Source organism: Aquarana catesbeiana, linkage group LG05 (genome assembly GCF_042186555.1).
Source record: "Aquarana catesbeiana isolate 2022-GZ linkage group LG05, ASM4218655v1, whole genome shotgun sequence".
Lineage (NCBI taxonomy): Eukaryota > Metazoa > Chordata > Amphibia > Anura > Ranidae > Aquarana > Aquarana catesbeiana.
The window spans coordinates 551,117,264-551,136,420 of NC_133328.1; the positions used below are offsets into that span (position 1 = coordinate 551,117,264).

A 19,157-nucleotide genomic window follows, 5' to 3' on the forward strand; every position below is an offset into this window, starting at 1 on the left:
GTCTCGTGTCCCAACGGACGGGTTTTTGGTTGTGTACAGCCAACACACCAAACAATAGGTGCTATTTGTTTTTAATGCACGAGTGCTATGGTTTTTACTTAATAAATCCAAATGATTTTCACACTATGTGGAGCCTTCTTGGTCTCTTTTTGGTGCCTTATCCCATAGTTCACCAAACGAGTGATACCGATGTGCGAAGCAGCCGTGAGACAAGGAGAAAGGCCCAGGCTGGGTGATAACCCACAGGCGGTACCTGACCTCTTATAATAAGGGGTCCACAGGAGCTGGTAAGCAGTTTCTTCAGCTGGTGGTGGATTCACAGCGGTTTTGGTGTTGGAAGATGGACTTGTTCCCTAAATAGATCATCTTTACAAATCACCTGTTTATGGACAGTTTGCACATAATTTTATTCCTTCACGGATCTATGCACTGTGGCACTTTATTCATTTTTATTGCTTATTGATTTATCATGAGTTTTTCACCAGATAGCGCGATTCTTATTATTTATATGTACTGTTGGTGTTTGTGTTGCACACAGAATTGCTGCTTTGATCTTATAGTTTAGGGCTTTTAGCACATACTAGCACAGTTTTTCCTTTTTATATAACAAGGTGGCCATGATCATGGTGCAGGTGAGGAGGCCACAATGTTGGAGTGTGGAAGGACTCAAGGGTTTAGCCCCTTTCTTTGGCCAAGCACCCCACCCAGGTGGCAATCTCTAAACTTTTGGATCACCTGAACAATATCACAAAGGTGTAACCACAAGTGAGTCAAATGAGAAAAGCAGGAGGCATTAGTGAAAATATCAGCTTGCTGTTGGTGTCCATAGGCATTGCCTTTTCTGACCAAGCTGCAGGGGCTACTACTGTGCTTCAGCTAAACTCATTGGGGTTGATTTACCAAAACTAGAGAATGCAAAGTCTGGTGCATCTCTACATAGAAACCAATCAGCTTCCAGGTTTTTTCCATCAAAGCTTAATTGAACAAGCTGAACTTAGAAGCCGATTGACTACCATGCACAGCTGCACAAGATTTTGCTCTTTCCAGTTTTAGTAAATCATAAATCACCAACTCCTAGGTTCCTAGGTTAACTGCACAGGGTGTACATAAAGCCATTCAAGGCAACAAAAGTAAAGGGGGACTACATTCAAACAGCTCATATACAACTGAAACAAATACAGAAGAACAGCTTCACCTTTCATAACACTTATAAAGCAGAGGAGATGCTGTTGTGGATTCACCATCAGTGCTATAAGGCTGCATCATATGAGAAGGGTGACATCACTCTCTAGAACGCTCTTCTAATTCTCTACCACCTGCCTGCTCTTTGGAGAAGCAACAACAGCTCAAGCAGCATGTATCAGGAATGATTTCCAAGCAACATCCTTGCAGCTGCATGAAGTCACTAGCCTAATCACAATATCCTCTGTACTACAGCCATGCCAGAAGGTGGTCATGCAGGCCAAATAGAGTGTGCACAAGGCCTACCTATAGTATATGTTACACCAAATGCTTCAAATGAATGTAAACCTGTGAACAGAAGAAAGGGCAGTGACCTGCTTGTATCTAATTCACAGATCAGAGACAGGCATGCAGAGGATAAAGTTATAAAGGAACCTGATCATGTTGCTCTCGTGACAGATGGGCTTTAATGAAAAGCGGTCATTCTGACCCTCTTTCTTCAAGGTAATAAGCCATTTCCTAATTATGCATACATAGCAAAATATCCAGAGCAGCAGCAGCAGCAGCAGGTATCCATTAAACAGGCAATATTCTGGGTCACAGTGTGACCTTTTATTGAAGACAGAGTAAATTGACAAATCATCTGACTGTCTCCTGAAATGTAACTTGTTGAATAGAGATGGTTTGAAGATCTCTTGTGTATGAATGAATAGAAAATCCCTTATGCTGGCCATTTTTTAAAAATTCAGGTTGTGCCCAATGGGGTTGTCTCCTGCACAGGGTGTCACCAGGAGGAGGTGTAATGCGTACTGGTCCTGGACCCTATGGCTTCAACAATAATTGGCCTGTAAGAAGTGTACAAATCAGGACTTTTCTTTAACTTTTTTCATCTGCATACATGTCCCAGTTTCATAGAGGGAAAAAAATGAGCAAATAAAAAAAAAATAATAATAATATAGTATATACAACGGAGATTCAAGTCAAATTGTAATTGAATGTTATTAAAAATTACTTCTCTTTTTCAATCTGCAGCACTGTAATTTTCTGTAAAATGTAATGCAATATGGAAGTCTGGAGACATTCTGTACACAGATGGTGTACAGAACGCTCCCCGGATATGTCATTTCCTGTTTGTGTGATTGACTCACTGATTTTCCCAAAAGTCTGCACTAAGATGAAAATCAGACTTTTGGGAGTTGGTCACCAAAATTAAATTTTTGTTGCAGGGGATGCCAAAAGGAAATCACGTCTAAAAGGGTGCAGACCCATGCAATTTTCCTTAAAGCCCTGCAGGTGCAGCAGACGATTGATAATAAAATCGCTTCCATACAGACTCACTGCACATGGACACAGACAAACAGCCAGCTATTCCTTCAAAATAACAAAAAGTAGGAATCTGCAATAAAGTTTGTTAAAATCCCTGCAATGTACATAGATCCCCCAGAGGGGATTTTTTTTCAAAATGAGATGAGAACGAGGCAACCAGTATTTCAAAAGGAATTCAGTAGTGACTGATTTACTTTAGGGGAGATCCATTGTCTGCAAAACGTCATAACTGAACAGGATTATGGATCCTATATCTGTATATCAATGTATATGTGAACAAATCTTCTTCAAACCGTACCATTAGCAAGTTTCATAAGTACCTAAATGCTCATCCAGTTCAGGGTGATCCATTTTCTTTTTGGCAATATACCAGCTACATATAAAAAAATAAATGGCACATAAAAAATAAAATTATAAAGGTATCTGGAAACAAATTTCATGGCTTTCATGCAGCAGGGAAACAGTCCTTGTCTAGGTAAAGATGTGCTTTCTCTTCAATCCGTTGCTAATTAGGGTATGTGAAAGACCCAGGAAAGGATTGTGCTATGTCAGATATAAATGCTGGTCACCGTACCTTCTAAAGTTTAGAGTATTCTCCGTTTTGTTGGAGATCACCAATACTTTCATAGTCACTTTCCCCGTGAGGGGGGACCCCCTGGCCAGCATTACAGAAGGTAGTAGTCCTGTCCTCTTCTCGACATATTGATGGGATGGCTTCATACTCTGGGTCCAGTCCACCGTTTAGGATGTCCATTGGAGGCGGCAAGCCAATGAGATTAGGGCTCTTGTCAATGTCCCTAACTGCAGCAAATGAACCATTGCAGGTAGTAGGAGATATCTCAACATCCTGGATGTAGGAATAATGGGAGAGATCTTCTTGATGTCTTCGGTTTTGTCCAGTCTTGGAAATTCTTGAATACATGGCAGAAATCTAAAAAGTAAACAAGAAGTAATGGTTCAAATACTGCAAAAGTAAATGTTTCATATAACAAGTTCATTGTGGAATATCATTTTCATCTCAGGTGTAAAAGAGCTAAGCGTTAACATTATGGCAAGAGATTTGTGTCTAAAGTCAACCTGTACTTTGACCACAATGGGTAAAGTAACAGGTTCACTTTACTGGAGGGATCATAAGGTGCAAATACTTACCTTTACTGAAGTCCCGAGCCATTCTGCTCCCATTCCAGTATACTTAAAGCGAAACTCCACTTTTGTTGAGAAAAAAAACATTCCCCCTGGGTGATCTATGTACATTGCAAGGATTATAACAACCTTTGTTGCAGATTCCTACCGATTGTTGCTCTGAAGAAATCCCTCTGTTACTCTGGGCCCATATGGCAAAATGAATCTAATGGGAGTGGTTTCATAACTGCCAATCAGCTGTGGCACCTGCAATGCACTGATGAGAAAATCTGCTGGGCCTGCATCCCTTTAGCCGAGTTCACACTAGTGCGATCTCAGAGATCGCATGTCATTCACACCCGCACTGCAGGTGCCGATCGCATGCGATCTCTGAGCAATGCGAGTTCAACAATTGTATGGCTGAACACGCATTGGATTCGCACAGAAAATAGTGCAGGGACTTGTTTTTCCCCGCACTAGAATCGGATCACATGGGTGTTCTCACCTATGCAATCCGATTCCTGTGCGATCCAATTCCTGTGCAAGTTCACAGTTCGCACTATGATCTGTGGATTAAACTGGAGGTGTCATGCAGCGGTTCGCACAAGGCAGTGTGAATTGCCTGCGGAAGAGGAGCGATGTGGGAACCAGCGTTGTAATCGCGCTGGTTCCCACATCGCATCAGTGTGAACCCAGGGTTAGACGTGTTCCTATTGGGAATATCTCAGCAAAAATTACATTTTTGTTTAAGGGGATGCCTGAAATCTGACTTGTATCTTAGTGCAGACTTCTGGGAAAATCAGTGAGCCAATCACACAAGCAGGAAATTATGTTTCTGGGTGTGTCCAGTACACATTCTGTGTACAGAACAACTCCAGGTAGCCATATTGCATTTTCAGAAAATTACAGAGCTGCAGACTGAAAAGGAAAATGTAATTTTTAATAACATTCAATTACAATAGGACTTGTGTTGCAATTGTATACGCTATATTATTTTTTCTTTATTTACCATTTTTTTCCCCACGAAAGTGGAGTTACCCTTTAAGATTCCTATGTGAGTATTCAACTTGCTTTGTGTAAACACATACACACAGGGCCATATATACTACCCCTACCTACACATTTGCGCCTGAGCCTGGTGAATGGAGCTTAGACACAAGGTGCTGCACTATGGAGGCGTATAGGGAGTGCCAAGGGTCTCCCATATCAAGAATTAGATGATATTACTTAGCTGGGCTGGAGGCAGAGCAAGCGAGCAGGGGAAAGGGGGAAGACTAAAAAGAGTTCTTTATGGTCTCTTAAGTAAACTGAACCTGCCAAGGGAAAACTAGTGGTTTATCTTAAATCATTAGTTCCTAGATATTTTCCCATGTACTCTCTACAATTACATCTGTGGTGCACAGTAGACCATGTACATGTTACACATAGCCTGGGCCAATCCAAGGCTGGAGTATGGTTGCAGCAAGCATTAAAGGAGAAGTAGGATCAAAGATCTTTTGGCCCTACTTCTCATGTAGGCCATAGGAGTGCACTTTCTGCATTCCTGTGACCATAATCAGCCAACAATGGGCTGACATCACTCAGCTGGTCCTGACTCTAGGGAGATTCTGTTGTTAATGTTAGCCACTCCCACCCACCCCCTCTACCGTCCAGCGCTCCAGTGAGCGCTGGAGGGGCACAGCAGAGAGCTGATGACTGAAAGTCATCCAGCTCTCTGGTCATTGAAGACTGAGAACTGAGTGATCAGCGGCCTTTGATTGCTCAGTTCTCGGTCTTAGAGGTGGAGGGTGACTAATGTTGCATCCACCGAGGTGAGTATGGATGTTTATTTTTTTCAAAACCTACACTTCTCATTTAATATTGGGAAGGTGGTTCACAGAATGGGGGAGCTAGGTCTAAACTCACCTACTAGCGGAGTTGCACCACTCCCACTGGGGTTACCAAGACACATACAATCCAGCAGCATCCAGCCATAACTACATTTCCAGCTTAGCCCCAAATCTTTGAACTGCAATGTGAACATACTGATGGAAGTAAATAAGCTTTTTTAAAAGGAAAACTTTGCAATGCATTTTCTCAGCATTTATTTGAAACCCCCCCCCCCCTTTTTTTTCTAAATACCTACAGGTAAGCCTATAAGAAGATTTACCTGTATGTACAGTACATATCTCCTAAACGTGCGCTGTTTAGGAGATATTTACTTTAGTAGTAGCTGGTGACGTCACCTGGGCATGCACACTGCGCATATTGTGGCATACATACACACACCTTCCCTTTGGTTCTGATGAATGGAGGTCTCTTCGCTCAGAACCCTCACAGGCTAAATGTTATAAGAACAGCACCAGTAAAAACGGCAAATATCTACCTCTGCTCAGTTATCTCCAGGGCAGCCTTGGGACCAAAATTGCTTCTCAATGTTTTTTTGCAGCCCAATTGTACTTGCATCGATATCCCAGACTGCATTGGAAGGGCTAACTTTCCAAAAGGTGACACCGAACAAACATGAATGCAATCTATACACTGGGGGGAGAACCTCTGGGGGAATCTAGGATGGAAAAGGACCTGGGGGTCCTAGTAGATGATAGGCTCAGCAATGGCATGCAATGCCAAGCTGCTGCTAACAAAGCAAACAGAATATTGGCATGCATTAAAAAGGGGATCAACTCCAGAGATAAAACGATAATTCTCCCACTCTACAAGACTCTGGTCCGGCCGCACCTAGAGTATGCTGTCCAGTGCTGGGCACCAGTCCTCAGGAAGGATGTACTGGAAATGGAGCAAGTACTAAGAAGGGCAACAAAGCTAACAAAGGGTCTGGAGGATCTTAGTTATGAGGATAGGTTGCAAGCACTGAACTTATTCTCTCTGGGAGAAGAGACGCTTGAGAGGGGATATGATTTCAATATACAAATACCGTACTGGTGACCCTACAATAGAAATAAAACTTTTTCGCAGAAGAGAGTTTAACAAGACTCGTGGCCACTCATTAAAATTAGAAGAAAAGAGGTTTAACCTTAAACTACGTAGAGGGTTCTTTACAGTAAGAGCGGCAAGGATGTGGAATTCCCTTCCACAGGCTGTGGTCTCAGCGGGGAGCATTGATAGTTTCAAGAAACTTTTAGATAAGCACCTGAATGACCGCAACATACAGGGATATACAATGTAATACTGACACATAGGTTGGACTTGGTGGACTTGTGTCTTTTTTCAACCTCACCTACTATGTAACTATATGAGTAGTTCTCTGACCATTGGGAACCTGAGAGTAGATTGGCAGTGCTGGTACAGCTGTTGACTGACAAGGTTTATTAGCAGAAAGACCCCAGCCAATCATCATGTTTGGAGGATTCCACCTTAATCCTGAAACCTCTATAATAAATAACTATGCTGCAGGTTAAATAAATTATATATATTTTATATATGTATATATATAAATAAATAAATAAATAAAATATAAGTAGTTATACAGGATCTTTAAATATATGACAGCTTACACTACTCATAGTATATACTGCAAGCATATTTACAGGATAAAGTCCCAAAAATGTTGTCATCTGCATATTTTATTCATAGAATTCTCTGGTTCTACAATGACAGTGTTTCTTTGATTTATCTGTCTATTTCATAAAACCAACACGCACTTGACAACCCGGGAGATCAAACATGCCGTAGCCCCCACTACATCACACAACTGGCTGACAATGTGAAGCCTGCCTGCAGCCAGGTAAGATGGCTTAATTCAAAGAGCAGAATTCCCTAGGGCTACTATGGGGATTAATATGTTAATACATACGTCATCTTCTGTCAGACATGGGTCTTCTGCTCGAGATTTGTAGGATACGCAACTTTGTCTCTAAAAGAAAAGAAAAGAAGGATCAATACATATATGTCTATACCGCAATGAGAGCACTATTTATTCTGGCTCAAATCCTCTTGGGTTATTATCCCAGGTCTGTGGAACAAAGACCTTACTTTTACCAGCTAATGGGGAGCGATTATGTAAATAGGGCTGGCAAGGAACATGGGAAGCTTTCATACATACAAAGTATCAAAAGATTTTACAGAGAACTGTGCACTAATGAGTATTTGTAATATCTGAATCTCCATCCCTGAACTGTTATGAGAGTGTAACTTTACCTTATTTAATTTTTATTAAGGCCGATGTCACAAGGGCGATCCTATCATTGGGGACAAGTCATTGGTGATTGCCAACTTACTTAACGGTTTTAATTAAATTGATCTCTTGCTAGCAAGGATATCACATCCTTGATTGAGCTGCACTCTGGGCTAGCGAGGGTGCAATTTCATTGGGGGACACGTGAAAGCCTCTTTAGTGTAATTCTGCTTCTGGTGATTTGCCACCAATTGCAGAATAACCTGTGTGACATCAGTCTTCAGCGGCCCTGGTCACGGCACCCACAGCAACCCGAATACCTGAATCTTGACGGCATCTAAAAGGATGTAGTTACTGTTTGGCCAATTATTTTCCACCCGGCTCAGTCAAATAAATTGGTGGTGCTTGCAGGGCCACCCATGGCTGAACTGCAGCCAATTCACAGCTGTCTATAGGGACCTTTCGGCTGTCCTTTCTCCTGCCCATGCTTAGTACTGATCAGAGAGTTTCCAAAAAATGATATTAAATAAACATGCTGGACTGCAGAGAAAAAACTAAAGGCATGGTCGGTTTTAATCTTCTTTGGGGGCCTGGTGGAAGCCAATTCAATCTCCATGAGAGCCTTACAGCTCAAAAGTTCTATTCTGACAAGGAGAGAACCAAACCGAATAACAGCTAAGCCTGTGATGCATGGCTGTGCTATTAAATCAGAGTGGAGATTTAGATTCTCACTAATGGTTGTTTATGATCAATTCTCAGATAAACAACATTTTATTGTAAGGCCTTGATCAAACTGGTGTTAAAAAGAGTGTGTCACCATGTGTGTTCCCAAAACCTACTTAGTGCTCCATGACTTCAGGAATGCAATTATATTGATTTGGATCAGTATACACCAGCATGCAGTCAAATTATTTGCAATGTGTGCTGCGGGACCATTGATTTTCATTGTTCCTTTTGGCAGCCTATGCATCAGTTCCTATGCATCAGCACAACAGCTATGTGCTATTAAGATTTAAAACAAAAAAAACAACAAAGTTTCCAATTCTCAGATGTGATTACATTGGGATTTAGGGTTCATTCAGACCTGTTGTCTACACTCTGAGTATGCATCCAGCAGGTAACCCATAAAAGTGGAGGCAGATGCAGCGGTTCTACAAGCACAGTCGCATGTCAAAATCTGACATGCGGGCAGGAGCGAGTACACAGATCTGATACTGTACATTCGGATTTCTGCACCTGCTTCTGCCTGCACACCAGCTTTTGACATGCGACTGTACTTGTAGAGCCACTGAATCTGCCTCCACTTTTATGGGCTGCATGCGCACAGCTTCCTATGTGAATGCACATGCAGCAAAAAGTGGCTAAGCATGGAGGACAGGTCTCAGTGGCCGTGTGAATGCGCCCTTCCTTGGTAGATATGCCATTTCCTAACTAGTGTAAACCTTTATAGAGATCTGTCAATATACTTTTTTTTTATCAGAACACACAGTGTAAATCAGTTGTTCTCAACCTCAGTCCTCAAGTACCCCAACACGCCATGTTTGCAGGTTTTCCTTTATCTTGCACAGGTGCTTTAAATCAGCGTCGATGGCTTGGTATTTTGGACAGCTATTTTATCTAAGAGAAATTCCCAAAACATGGCCTGTTGTGGGTACTTGAGGGCAGGGTTGAGAACCACTGGTGTAGATGACTCCATCTTCATTTCCCAGCTCTGATGTACAGTGCAAGAGGCTGATACCAAGTCAAACTCAGGTGCTTACACTTATTGCATTTAAAAAATGCATTTAATGATGTAATAATAAGTACAGAGTTGCATTCTTCTGTGTCTTAATTCTACCTGAAGCTGGGCTTTATTGTGAAACTGTAAAACAAAGGTACTGCACTTTACTAATCTGTGAGAAGTTGAGAACTTGCCTTATCATCCTGGCTGGCCCCCTCCAGGTCCCCCCCTTGGTCCAGTTTCTCTTCCTCCACTTCTTTTCCTTGTACATTTTCATTCTCGTCCAGGAGTTTCTTAGGCAGTGGTGGGGGGATATCCTCATCCTGAGATGTTGGTGTGCTGGCTGCGCTCTGAGTATTGATGCTCTGCCTGCTCTTTCTATTATGGTCCACCGAGGCGTACTCCACTGCAGCCTCTGTTCTGCGCTCTGTGATCACCGGGCTGGCCTGTGCTGCACCCATCGTGACATTTCCAGAGTCTTCCAAACTGGCCGATGAACTAATATCCTTTAATTCTTTCACAGTTTCATAGAGACAGTCTTCTATAATGTTGTCATGAGAAGAGCTGTCTTTCAGGACTTCATATGGCCCCTCGGTATAGAGGGGGGCATCATTTTCTAGGCTTCCTGATGATAGGACAGATTCCCGGTTGTCAGGAGGGATCTGTGGCAGCTCTCTGGTTTGAGGGCATCTTCCAGATTTCCCTGTGAAGTCCGGAGGGTCACACAGGTCAGGTAGAGAGCTCTGCACATCTTCATAGGTTGGGACGCAGGTCGCTGCACTGTCCTCCGAGACTGAAAAACAAACAAAAGATTTTACGTCAAACCTATATATGAATAATATAGAAGCTGAATTAAAACAGACACTGTACACTGCATAGTAAAATCCAATCACTGGCCAAAAGGGGCAGTTAACCCAAAAGGGAATACCTTCTGCCACCCATCACGTGTCAGCCATGACTCTGCTGAGAGTGAAGTTTCCGGGTTCCCCTGTCTAGAATACATTCTATATACTGTACATTCCCTGGTGGGCCAATGAGGATCAAATATCCCAGCCAGGGACACAAAATGAAGAAAATTTGGCAGGCAGTCAAACCCTCTAACTCCGCCCAAAATAAAAATAGAATAAAAAAAGGTGTATGCTTATATAGATACAATCCAAAACATAAGCTATTCTAAGTTGTGCACAATGTCTTAACTAAATATGGCTAAAGGCCTAAAGAGAAAAGTATAGCACACTAACCATCAAATGGCATTCGTACTGCAAAGGTTCACCTAAAATGCAGTTTTGATATGACTTGCATATTTTAAATGGTTTCTCTTCCATATTTGTGTCATTTATGCATTAAATAAGAAAATGTGTAGATTAACCACTAGGGGGAGCCCTGTATTTACCATAGATCCTTCCATCCTCCCTGCTTGACAACTGTTGGGCTGAGATATCAGCTACACAAGGTCTGCATTGTTTTCAATGACTTGGCTATTACATAGGAGCACTAAAGCATGTATGCACAAATATTACTATACACATATCATTACAAAACTATACACAGAAACATTGTTATTTAACCTTACATTTAATAACCTTGTTTAAACCAAGCAGACCTTTACCTGGTATTTCTGAAAAAATACTAAAAAGACTACACTTTCTTTTTAGGACACTAGTCAAATGTTAAAAAAAATGGAGGACTATGCAATTTGTAGTCACCCTTCAAGGAATGAGGTAATCTATCTACGTTCTAATCATGTTTAAAGCCCTGCTGACATCTGAACCATGATCCTGCGTCACCTTTTTGGAGAGGCACCAATCATTTGAATGGGTCCCCCTCCACAAAAATCTGTCAAAAAAAGTTCATGTACTAAATTTTGGCACTGAGCCAAGACACGTGTGACCGCTACCTGCATTTGGGGTGCCATTAATAATGGCACCACATAGGCGTTTTAGTGCGTTTACAGAAATGCGGGCAGAAATGCGTGTTTCTGCTATGCCCAGATGTGAACAGGGCCTAACTGGACATTGCTTGATAACGTTGCACATGTTGGCAACATTTACACTGTATTGGACTGGGAGCTGCTCCATATACAACATTATAGCCTTTTACTGCACCTTTAAAAGAGGACTGTCCCCACTCTGTGGATAAGTATTGTTGCTCTGCCATGTTCAAATTTCATTTATGCTGCTGGCAGTTATCCAGCTATCGACACAGTAGAGCTGCACGATTCTGGGTCAAATGAGAATCACAATTTTTATGCTTAGAACAAAAATCCAGATTCTGGGCGTATCATCATCTTTCACACTATACAAAAAATTGGGCTAACTTTACGGCTTAGTTTTTTTAATTAATTGACGTGTATTTTTTCCAAAAAAAATGCCTTTAAAAGACCACTGTGCAAATACAGTGTGACATAAAATATTGCAACGACTGCCATTTTATTCTCTAGGGTCTCTGCTAACAAAAATATATATATAATGTTTGGAGGTTCTAAGTAAATTACTAGCAAAAAAATACAGATTTTAACTTGTAAGCAACAAGTGTCAGAAAAAGACTTAGTCTTCAAGCAGAACTTCAGTTATTTTTTCATCTATCTATTTAATGATTTACCCTTTTTGTTTTCAATGAGAAGTATGGGTTTTGCTTTATTTTGGATAATCATACATACCTAGGTGGATGCAGCATCAGACCCATGCTGCAGCTGTCCCCCAGCGTCTGTGCACTGAGAACTGAGACATCATACATCGCCAATGGCTCGGTTCTCATTCCTCCCCGAGCGGAGAGATGCTGCCCTAGTCACTCAGCATCTCTCCTGCTCTGATCCTCCACGCTCACTGGAGCGCTGAGCTGTGGAAGGGCGGGAGCTGCCGTTTCAGTGGCCCGCTGAGACAACCATAAGTCCAAGCTACTGGCGGATCCAGACTTCGGAAGTCAGGATGGCGCGCTGTCTCGACTGATAGCAGTGATGTCAGCAGAGAGCAGGCTTCAGACCGCTCTCCGCTGAAAACGGGTCACAGGAGTGCAAAAGGCATTGGACTCCTGTGACACATTGGACTCCTGTGACCCATAGGAGAAGCCCAGCCAAACGAGCTCAGGCTGGACTTCTCCTTTAACTTTGGATAATAAAACATTTTTTTTTCTGCCAGTAAATACCTTATACAGCCCATTTCCAGTTTCTTGTCTGATCAAAAGCTTAGGCTTATTACATCATGCACAGCTCTCTCTCTCACTCTCATGAGAGTTTGCCAGGAAGGGAGGGGGGATGAGTGATAAGAGGGCCAATGAGAGCTGCAGGGCTGCAGAGCTGGAGGTGTGCCTCCCTGTGTCTGTGTAAATCGAGGAAGTGAACAGGCAGCAGCTTCAGCTGCCCACAGTTAAAATGGTTGCAGCCAGTGGAGGGAAATTTCTGCAGCATATTTGGCAAGTACAGAATCACAGTATATATAAAATAACATGCAAAGTGGTTGGAGGGAAGCTTCAGAATGGCAAAGAAGTTTTTATTACAGATTATGTGAGCAGACTGCAGTTCCTCTTTAACAGATGCAGTGTTTCTTTTTATCTCTCTTTCAGCACTGAGCAATGTTTTTCCGGCTGCTCTTTTTTTCTTTTGACAGCTATGAGCAGAGAGCTCTGCACTTGTTACATGAATCGTGGAAATGCTGGATAAGGCCCCTTTCACACGTGTGGACAGTATGTCCGTATTTCATCCATCCGTTTTCGGATGAAATACAGACATGCATGCATCCCTATGGGATAGCGGGTGTTAGCAGATGAACATCCGCTGACACCCGATCTCATCCGTCCCCGCTATCGTCCAATTCTGCAGACGGAGGAAAATCCTATTTTTCTATCCGTCTGCAGAGCGGATCGATGAACACGGATAGACGGTCCGTGTTCATCCAATCTCCCATAGGGGAGAGCGGAGATCTGACAGGGCGGTCCCTGCACAGTGTTCGGGGACCGCCCTGTCATCCTCCGGCTCAGCGGGGATCAACGGAGCGATCCCCGCTAAGCAAGCGGATGTTCACGAGGCGGATCATCACAGATCCGTCCCATGTGCAAGGGGCCTTAAGTTTGTGAGGGGGAATGAATCGAGATCGCAATTTTTTTAACGATTAATCATGAAGCTCTACGATACAGCTAATGCTTGTTCTTGGATACACCATGGGTGATCTACAAAATGGACCAGTATGATAAATGAATCAGTCTGGGCAACATTAGCTTATAATCACGTTTTGAGAAAAAAGAATGGTGCTTAAGCTGGCAATAGATGGATTAAAGTTAAGCAGGGCCCGGCTGAAATACGATCCATCTATGGGCAGGCTGATTGTACCCAAGTCGATCCATGAATTGATTTGGGTAGAACAAGCAAGTCGGATTTTTAGCATGCGATTACAGCCAGCGGCTATAGCCACTAACAGAAATTAATGTGTTCTCCCGCAGCACCCCCTCCCCCCCCCCACAAAAGATCCGCAGGAGGGATTCACCAATCAAAACAGAATCAAATGATTTTCTTTGCTGCAACCAGTGGTAGCAGGAAAGAAAATCGCATAATCTATGGCCTGCTTAAATCAGCTGTGGTGAAGGCAATATTCTAGAGGTGGGCAATAAATTCAGTAGAATCTCTTCTTGGACTGGGATTATGATGTGTGTTAAGTGATTATGCACACAATGAATGGTTTACAAGCTGATAATTGATGGTCATTAATTTCTGAATTAAATCGGAGGTAATGTCGATGGCACATTTTTCTAATTTATATTACTGGTACATTCTAATTTATACTACTGCACTAAGGGACAAATTTATGTTCAGTCAGCGGGGCCTATAAATGTCAGATTTTTATGCCATTTTTAAAAAAGAATTGCAAACGGCATTTTTTCTAAGCTAAGTAACATACATTTCCTTCATAGTGCACACATAGGATAGATAGAGGGAGAGAGACAGAGGGAGAAAAAGAGAGCACAAAGATGGCAGCCACTCTGATCTGCTTTAAGCTAGTGGTCCCAACACACTTTAAAGCTAGACAAAAAAACAAATAAACTAATCTGTTGCAGCTAATATGGTATTAGTTGCATACATTTACAAATCTATGTGGAAGCCACATTGCCGTGTGGCCCTTAACTCTTAACCACATGTCAAACACAAGTCCCATGGGCCGAATCTGGCCCGCCAAGCCTTGTCATGTGGCCTTTACACCCAGTTTTACAGCCGCAACATGGCACCCTGTACACTAACAGACTAATCCTGCACTCTGCACCCCGTGCGCAGAGAAATCCTGCACTCTGCACCCCGTGCGCAGAGAAATCCTGCACTCTGCACCCCGTGCGCAGAGAAATCCTGCACTCTGCACCCCGTGCGCAGAGAAATCCTGCACTCTGCACCCCGTGCGCAGAGAAATCCTGCACTCTGCACCCTGTACGTAGAGTAATCCTGCACTCTGCACCCTGTGCGCAGAGAAATCCTGCACTCTGCACCCCGTGCGCAGAGAAATCCTGCACTCTGCACCCCGTGCGCAGAGAAATCCTGCACTCTGCACCCCGTACGCAGAGTAATCCTGCACTCTGCACCCTGTGCGCAGAGTAATCCTGAACGCTGCACCCTGTACGTAGAGTAATCCTGCACTCTGCACCCTGTGCGCAGAGTAATCCTGAACGCTGCATCCCGTACGTAGAGTAATCCTGCACTCTGCACCCTGTGCGCAGAGTAGTTCTGAATGCTGCACCCCGTACGTAGAGTAATCCTGCACTCTGCACCCCGTGCGCAGAGTAATCCTGCACTCTGCACCCCGTGCGCAGAGTAATCCTGCACTCTTCACCCCGTGCGCAGAGTAATCCTGCACTCTGCACCCCGTGCGCAGAGTAATCCTGCACTCTGCACCCCGTGCGCAGAGTAATCCTGCACTCTGCACCCCGTGCGCAGAGTAATCCTGCACTCTGCACCCAGTGCGCAGAGTAATCCTGCACTCTGCACCCCGTGCGCAGAGTCATCCTGAATTCTGCACCCTGTACGCAGAGTCATCCTAAACCCTGCACCCCGTACGCAGAGTAATCCTGAACTCTGCACTCTGTGCGCAGAGTAATCCTGAACTCTGCACCCCGTACGCAGAGTAATCCTGAACTCTGCACCCTGTGCATAGCATAATCATGAACTTGGCACAGCCCTTCGAGGGCAACCATACTGCTGACGTGGCCCATGATGAAATTTAGTTTCACACTTCTACTCTAAACTGAGTTCCTCAACTATGGGAACATACAGTATACAGCAGTGCACAAACAGAACATGTCTGGCTTGAGGCAGACCTTTCCTCCTTAAAGGTACAGTAATACACCTGAACCCCCTGTGCAGACATAAACTAGAAGTCTTCTGTTGTCTTGTAAAAGTGATGTCTAGGCTTCTGGTATGTTGCAGCACAACTCACATGCAGCACAGAAATGATGTTGCCACTACTTTAGCAAGGTAAAATCTGGGTTTTAGCAAGGCATCTGGTTCATATACAGCAGAATTATATCCTCGTAGCTATTAAGGAATATATTTGAATTCATGTTTTGCGCTTTCAGTTCACTTTAAAAATGGCATTCTTCCCCCTCATAGCAAACGGTAGAACAAAAACTCTTTGCAGCAAAGTATCATGGTTAATTCTACTTCACATTCATTTCCTGTAAAAATGAGATTTTCACACAAGAGTCATCAGCCCTTATACAAGCAGGGACTGTCTCTTGGGAGGAATGGGTGTTCCTAGTAAGACTGCATTTGCATGTTGACTGCTCTAGGTAATGCCCACATGTGATACTAAGCCTCCAGAACAGAGCTGTCCTACAGATGCAGCAGTTAAAGGGTTAAGATAAACCATTTAACACTGATATGGGTGCTTATAATGATCAGCTTTTATTTAGGTGAAACTTGTATCTCAAAAAGGAAAAAAAAAGTTAGCTGTAACTGCTTAAAAAATGTTAGCTGGAGTTTGGCTTCAATTTGTTAGTGTATTTAAATCTGTCAGTACATCTAACACTCCCCTTCCCCCAGGCTGACAATGCTGCTGTCCAAACGTATCTCTTTTCCTCTTTCATCCAGTGGGAGCACTTTAATGCAGGAGGTGTGTTAAGCTTGGTACACAATAGGAGTTTTTTTTCCATTCGACCCAGCAGGTTGAACAGAAAAAAAAAAAAAAAAAAAAAAAGGTCAGCCCCAGTCAGAGCCGCTGTACTAACGTTTGATCGTTAGTACAGTGGCTCTGACCAGAGCTGACCTTTTTTTGATCTCCTCTGCTGAACTGTTGTGTTCTGACAGGGGGACGGCCCCCCTGCCAGAATACTCCGGGTCAGCGCTCTCAGCCATTGGCTAAGAGCGTTGATCAGGTGCAAGGTCGCGCTGGCCAAATAGCCGGCTTCTGTTGGACCGGCTCCCATACACACAGGCCGAATGTTGGATGGTTTTTATTGAAGTTTAAAGTGATACTAAAGTCTTGTTTTTTTTTTTTCTTTAAAAATAACAAACATGTTATACTTACTTGCTCTGTACAGAGATTTTTTTCACAGAGCAGCCCAGATCCTCCTCTTCTTGGGTCCCTGGCTGGCTCTCTTTGCTCCTCCCTCCTGCCGAGTGCCCCCACACCAACCAGCTTGCTATGGGGGCACCCAAGCCAAGCTACAGCTCTGTGTGTCCATTCAGACATGGAGCTGCAGTTTGGCCCCACCCCCTCTCTCTCTCTCACTGGCTAACTGACTGATTGACAGCAACGGGAGCCAATGGCGCAACTTCTGTGTCTCAGCCAATCAGGAGGGAGAGTCCTGGATGGCGGAGGCACACATGGACATCTCTGGATTGAGATGGGGCTCAGGCAAGTATTAGGGGGGCTGCTGCACACAGAAGGTTTTTTATCATAATGCATAGAATGCATTAAGATAAATAAAACTTCTGCCTTTAGAATCACTTTAACTGGCCAGATCACCATGTGAGAACAGAAGGAAAAAGCCTGAGAAAAGAAAACAAATGCAGACACCACATCTAATGATTGGTAAGCTGCAATAGCCTTATTTTTTTATTTTGGGTTTAATACCACGTTAAGTCCTTTATATTATTCAGGTTGCATATACAGCTACAGTGCTCATAAGTTTACATACCCTGGCAGAATTCATGATTTCTTGTCCATTATTCAGAGAATTTGAATGATAACACAAAAACATGTCTTTCACTCATGGTTAGTGTTTGGCTGAAGCCATTTATTATCAATCAACTGTGTTTACTCTTTTTAAATCATAATCATAACAGAAACTACCCAAATGACTCTGATCAAAAGTTTACACACCCTTGGTCTGATAACATGCACACAAATGGGTTTGAATGGCTATTAAAAGGTAACCATCCTCACCTGTGATCTGTTTGCTTGTAAATTAGTGCGAGTGTATAAAAGGTCAATGAGTTCCTGGACTCCTGACAGACCCTTGCATCTTTCATCCAGTGCTGAACTGACGTTTCTGGATTCTGAGTCATGAGGAAAGCAAAAGAATTGTCAAAGGATCTGCGGGAAAAGGTAACTGAACTGTATAAAACAGGGAAGGGATATAAAAAGATAGTAAAGGGATGGTGAACCCGCGCAGTGGACATAAAGACTTAATTGGTAAAGTTTGGAACTGCTGCCTCCCAGCAAGCAGTCACCCTAAAATGGGGACAGCTGAGATATATTAAAAATTATAGAAGGGTTTGGCGCTGTTCCTATTTAGTTTCCTACCTCCATATAGGTTACTAGATTAAAATAAATTCTTAGGTGCACCGTGCATATGTCAAATATTAAAAACAAATACCGTGCATGTGTCAATTAAATATTCTGCTACAATATTGTGCAATCATAGGTGATACATAGACATAAATGCTTACACATGTGATATTGCTGAGGAGGGAAGGAAGGGGGAGGGGCGGGGGGGAGAGGAAGGGGGGGGGGGGGGAAGGGGAGTGAGATGGGGAAGTGGGGAGGGGGTGTAGGAAGTCTGTTCCTAAGGAAAATTGCAATAACAAGATAAAGTGCAAATGTGCTGGTGCAATCCAAAAAGCAACAGTGACAAGATAAAGTGCAAACGTGCTTCAAAATTCTTTAGTATGTCTCTTGTGCAATTTCTTGTGCTGTGGTGATAATCCTTCACTTATAATATCTCTTTGCTCTGAAAGTGCAGCCACTCACCAGATCACTTCACCCCTGCGGGGGTAGTAGGCAGTTACAGTTTTATCGCCACTGTACAGCGATCGCTGGCGGGCTCAGGATCGTGGTATATCATATATAAAAAGAGTGGGAGTGCCCATAGCGTAAAATTGCTTTAAAAAAGTTTTATTACACAAAATGAAAGGGTACTCACACTTTTGCAGTAAAAATCAAGCGCAATGGTAAAAACGTCAAAACCGTCATAAATATCCTTCAGCGCTGGTACAGGAGGTGATGTTTGGGAAGCACAGATTAGGCCACGCCCTAGGCGTTTCGTCGTTAGGACGTCTACGGGAGCGTGACGTCCTAACGACGAAACGCCTAGGGCGTGGCCTAATCTGTGCTTCCCAAACATCACCTCCTGTACCAGCGCTGAAGGATATTTATGACGGTTTTGACGTTTTTACCATTTCGCTTGATTTTTACTGCAAAAGTGTGAGTACCCTTTCATTTTGTGTAATAAAACTTTTTTAAAGCAATTTTACGCTATGGGCACTCCCACTCTTTT

At 43.1% G+C, this 19,157-nt stretch overlaps 1 protein-coding gene across 5 annotated transcripts in view; it reads right to left on the reverse strand.

Annotated features, from left to right (window-relative positions):
- Positions 1-433: 433 nt before the first annotated feature.
- PAG1 (phosphoprotein membrane anchor with glycosphingolipid microdomains 1) overlaps positions 434-19,157 on the reverse strand; it is a 400,978-nt gene continuing 382,254 nt past the window's right edge. For all 5 annotated transcript variants that reach the window (XM_073631862.1, XM_073631860.1, XM_073631863.1 and 2 more), the window contains 3 exons: positions 9,659-10,257; positions 7,424-7,483; positions 434-3,439 (listed from right to left, as the gene is read on the reverse strand). In XM_073631862.1, coding sequence (XP_073487963.1) covers positions 3,086-3,439; positions 7,424-7,483; positions 9,659-10,257 — 1,013 coding nt within the window. In that variant the 3' untranslated portion in view covers positions 434-3,085. The remainder of the gene's footprint in view (positions 3,440-7,423; positions 7,484-9,658; positions 10,258-19,157) is intronic.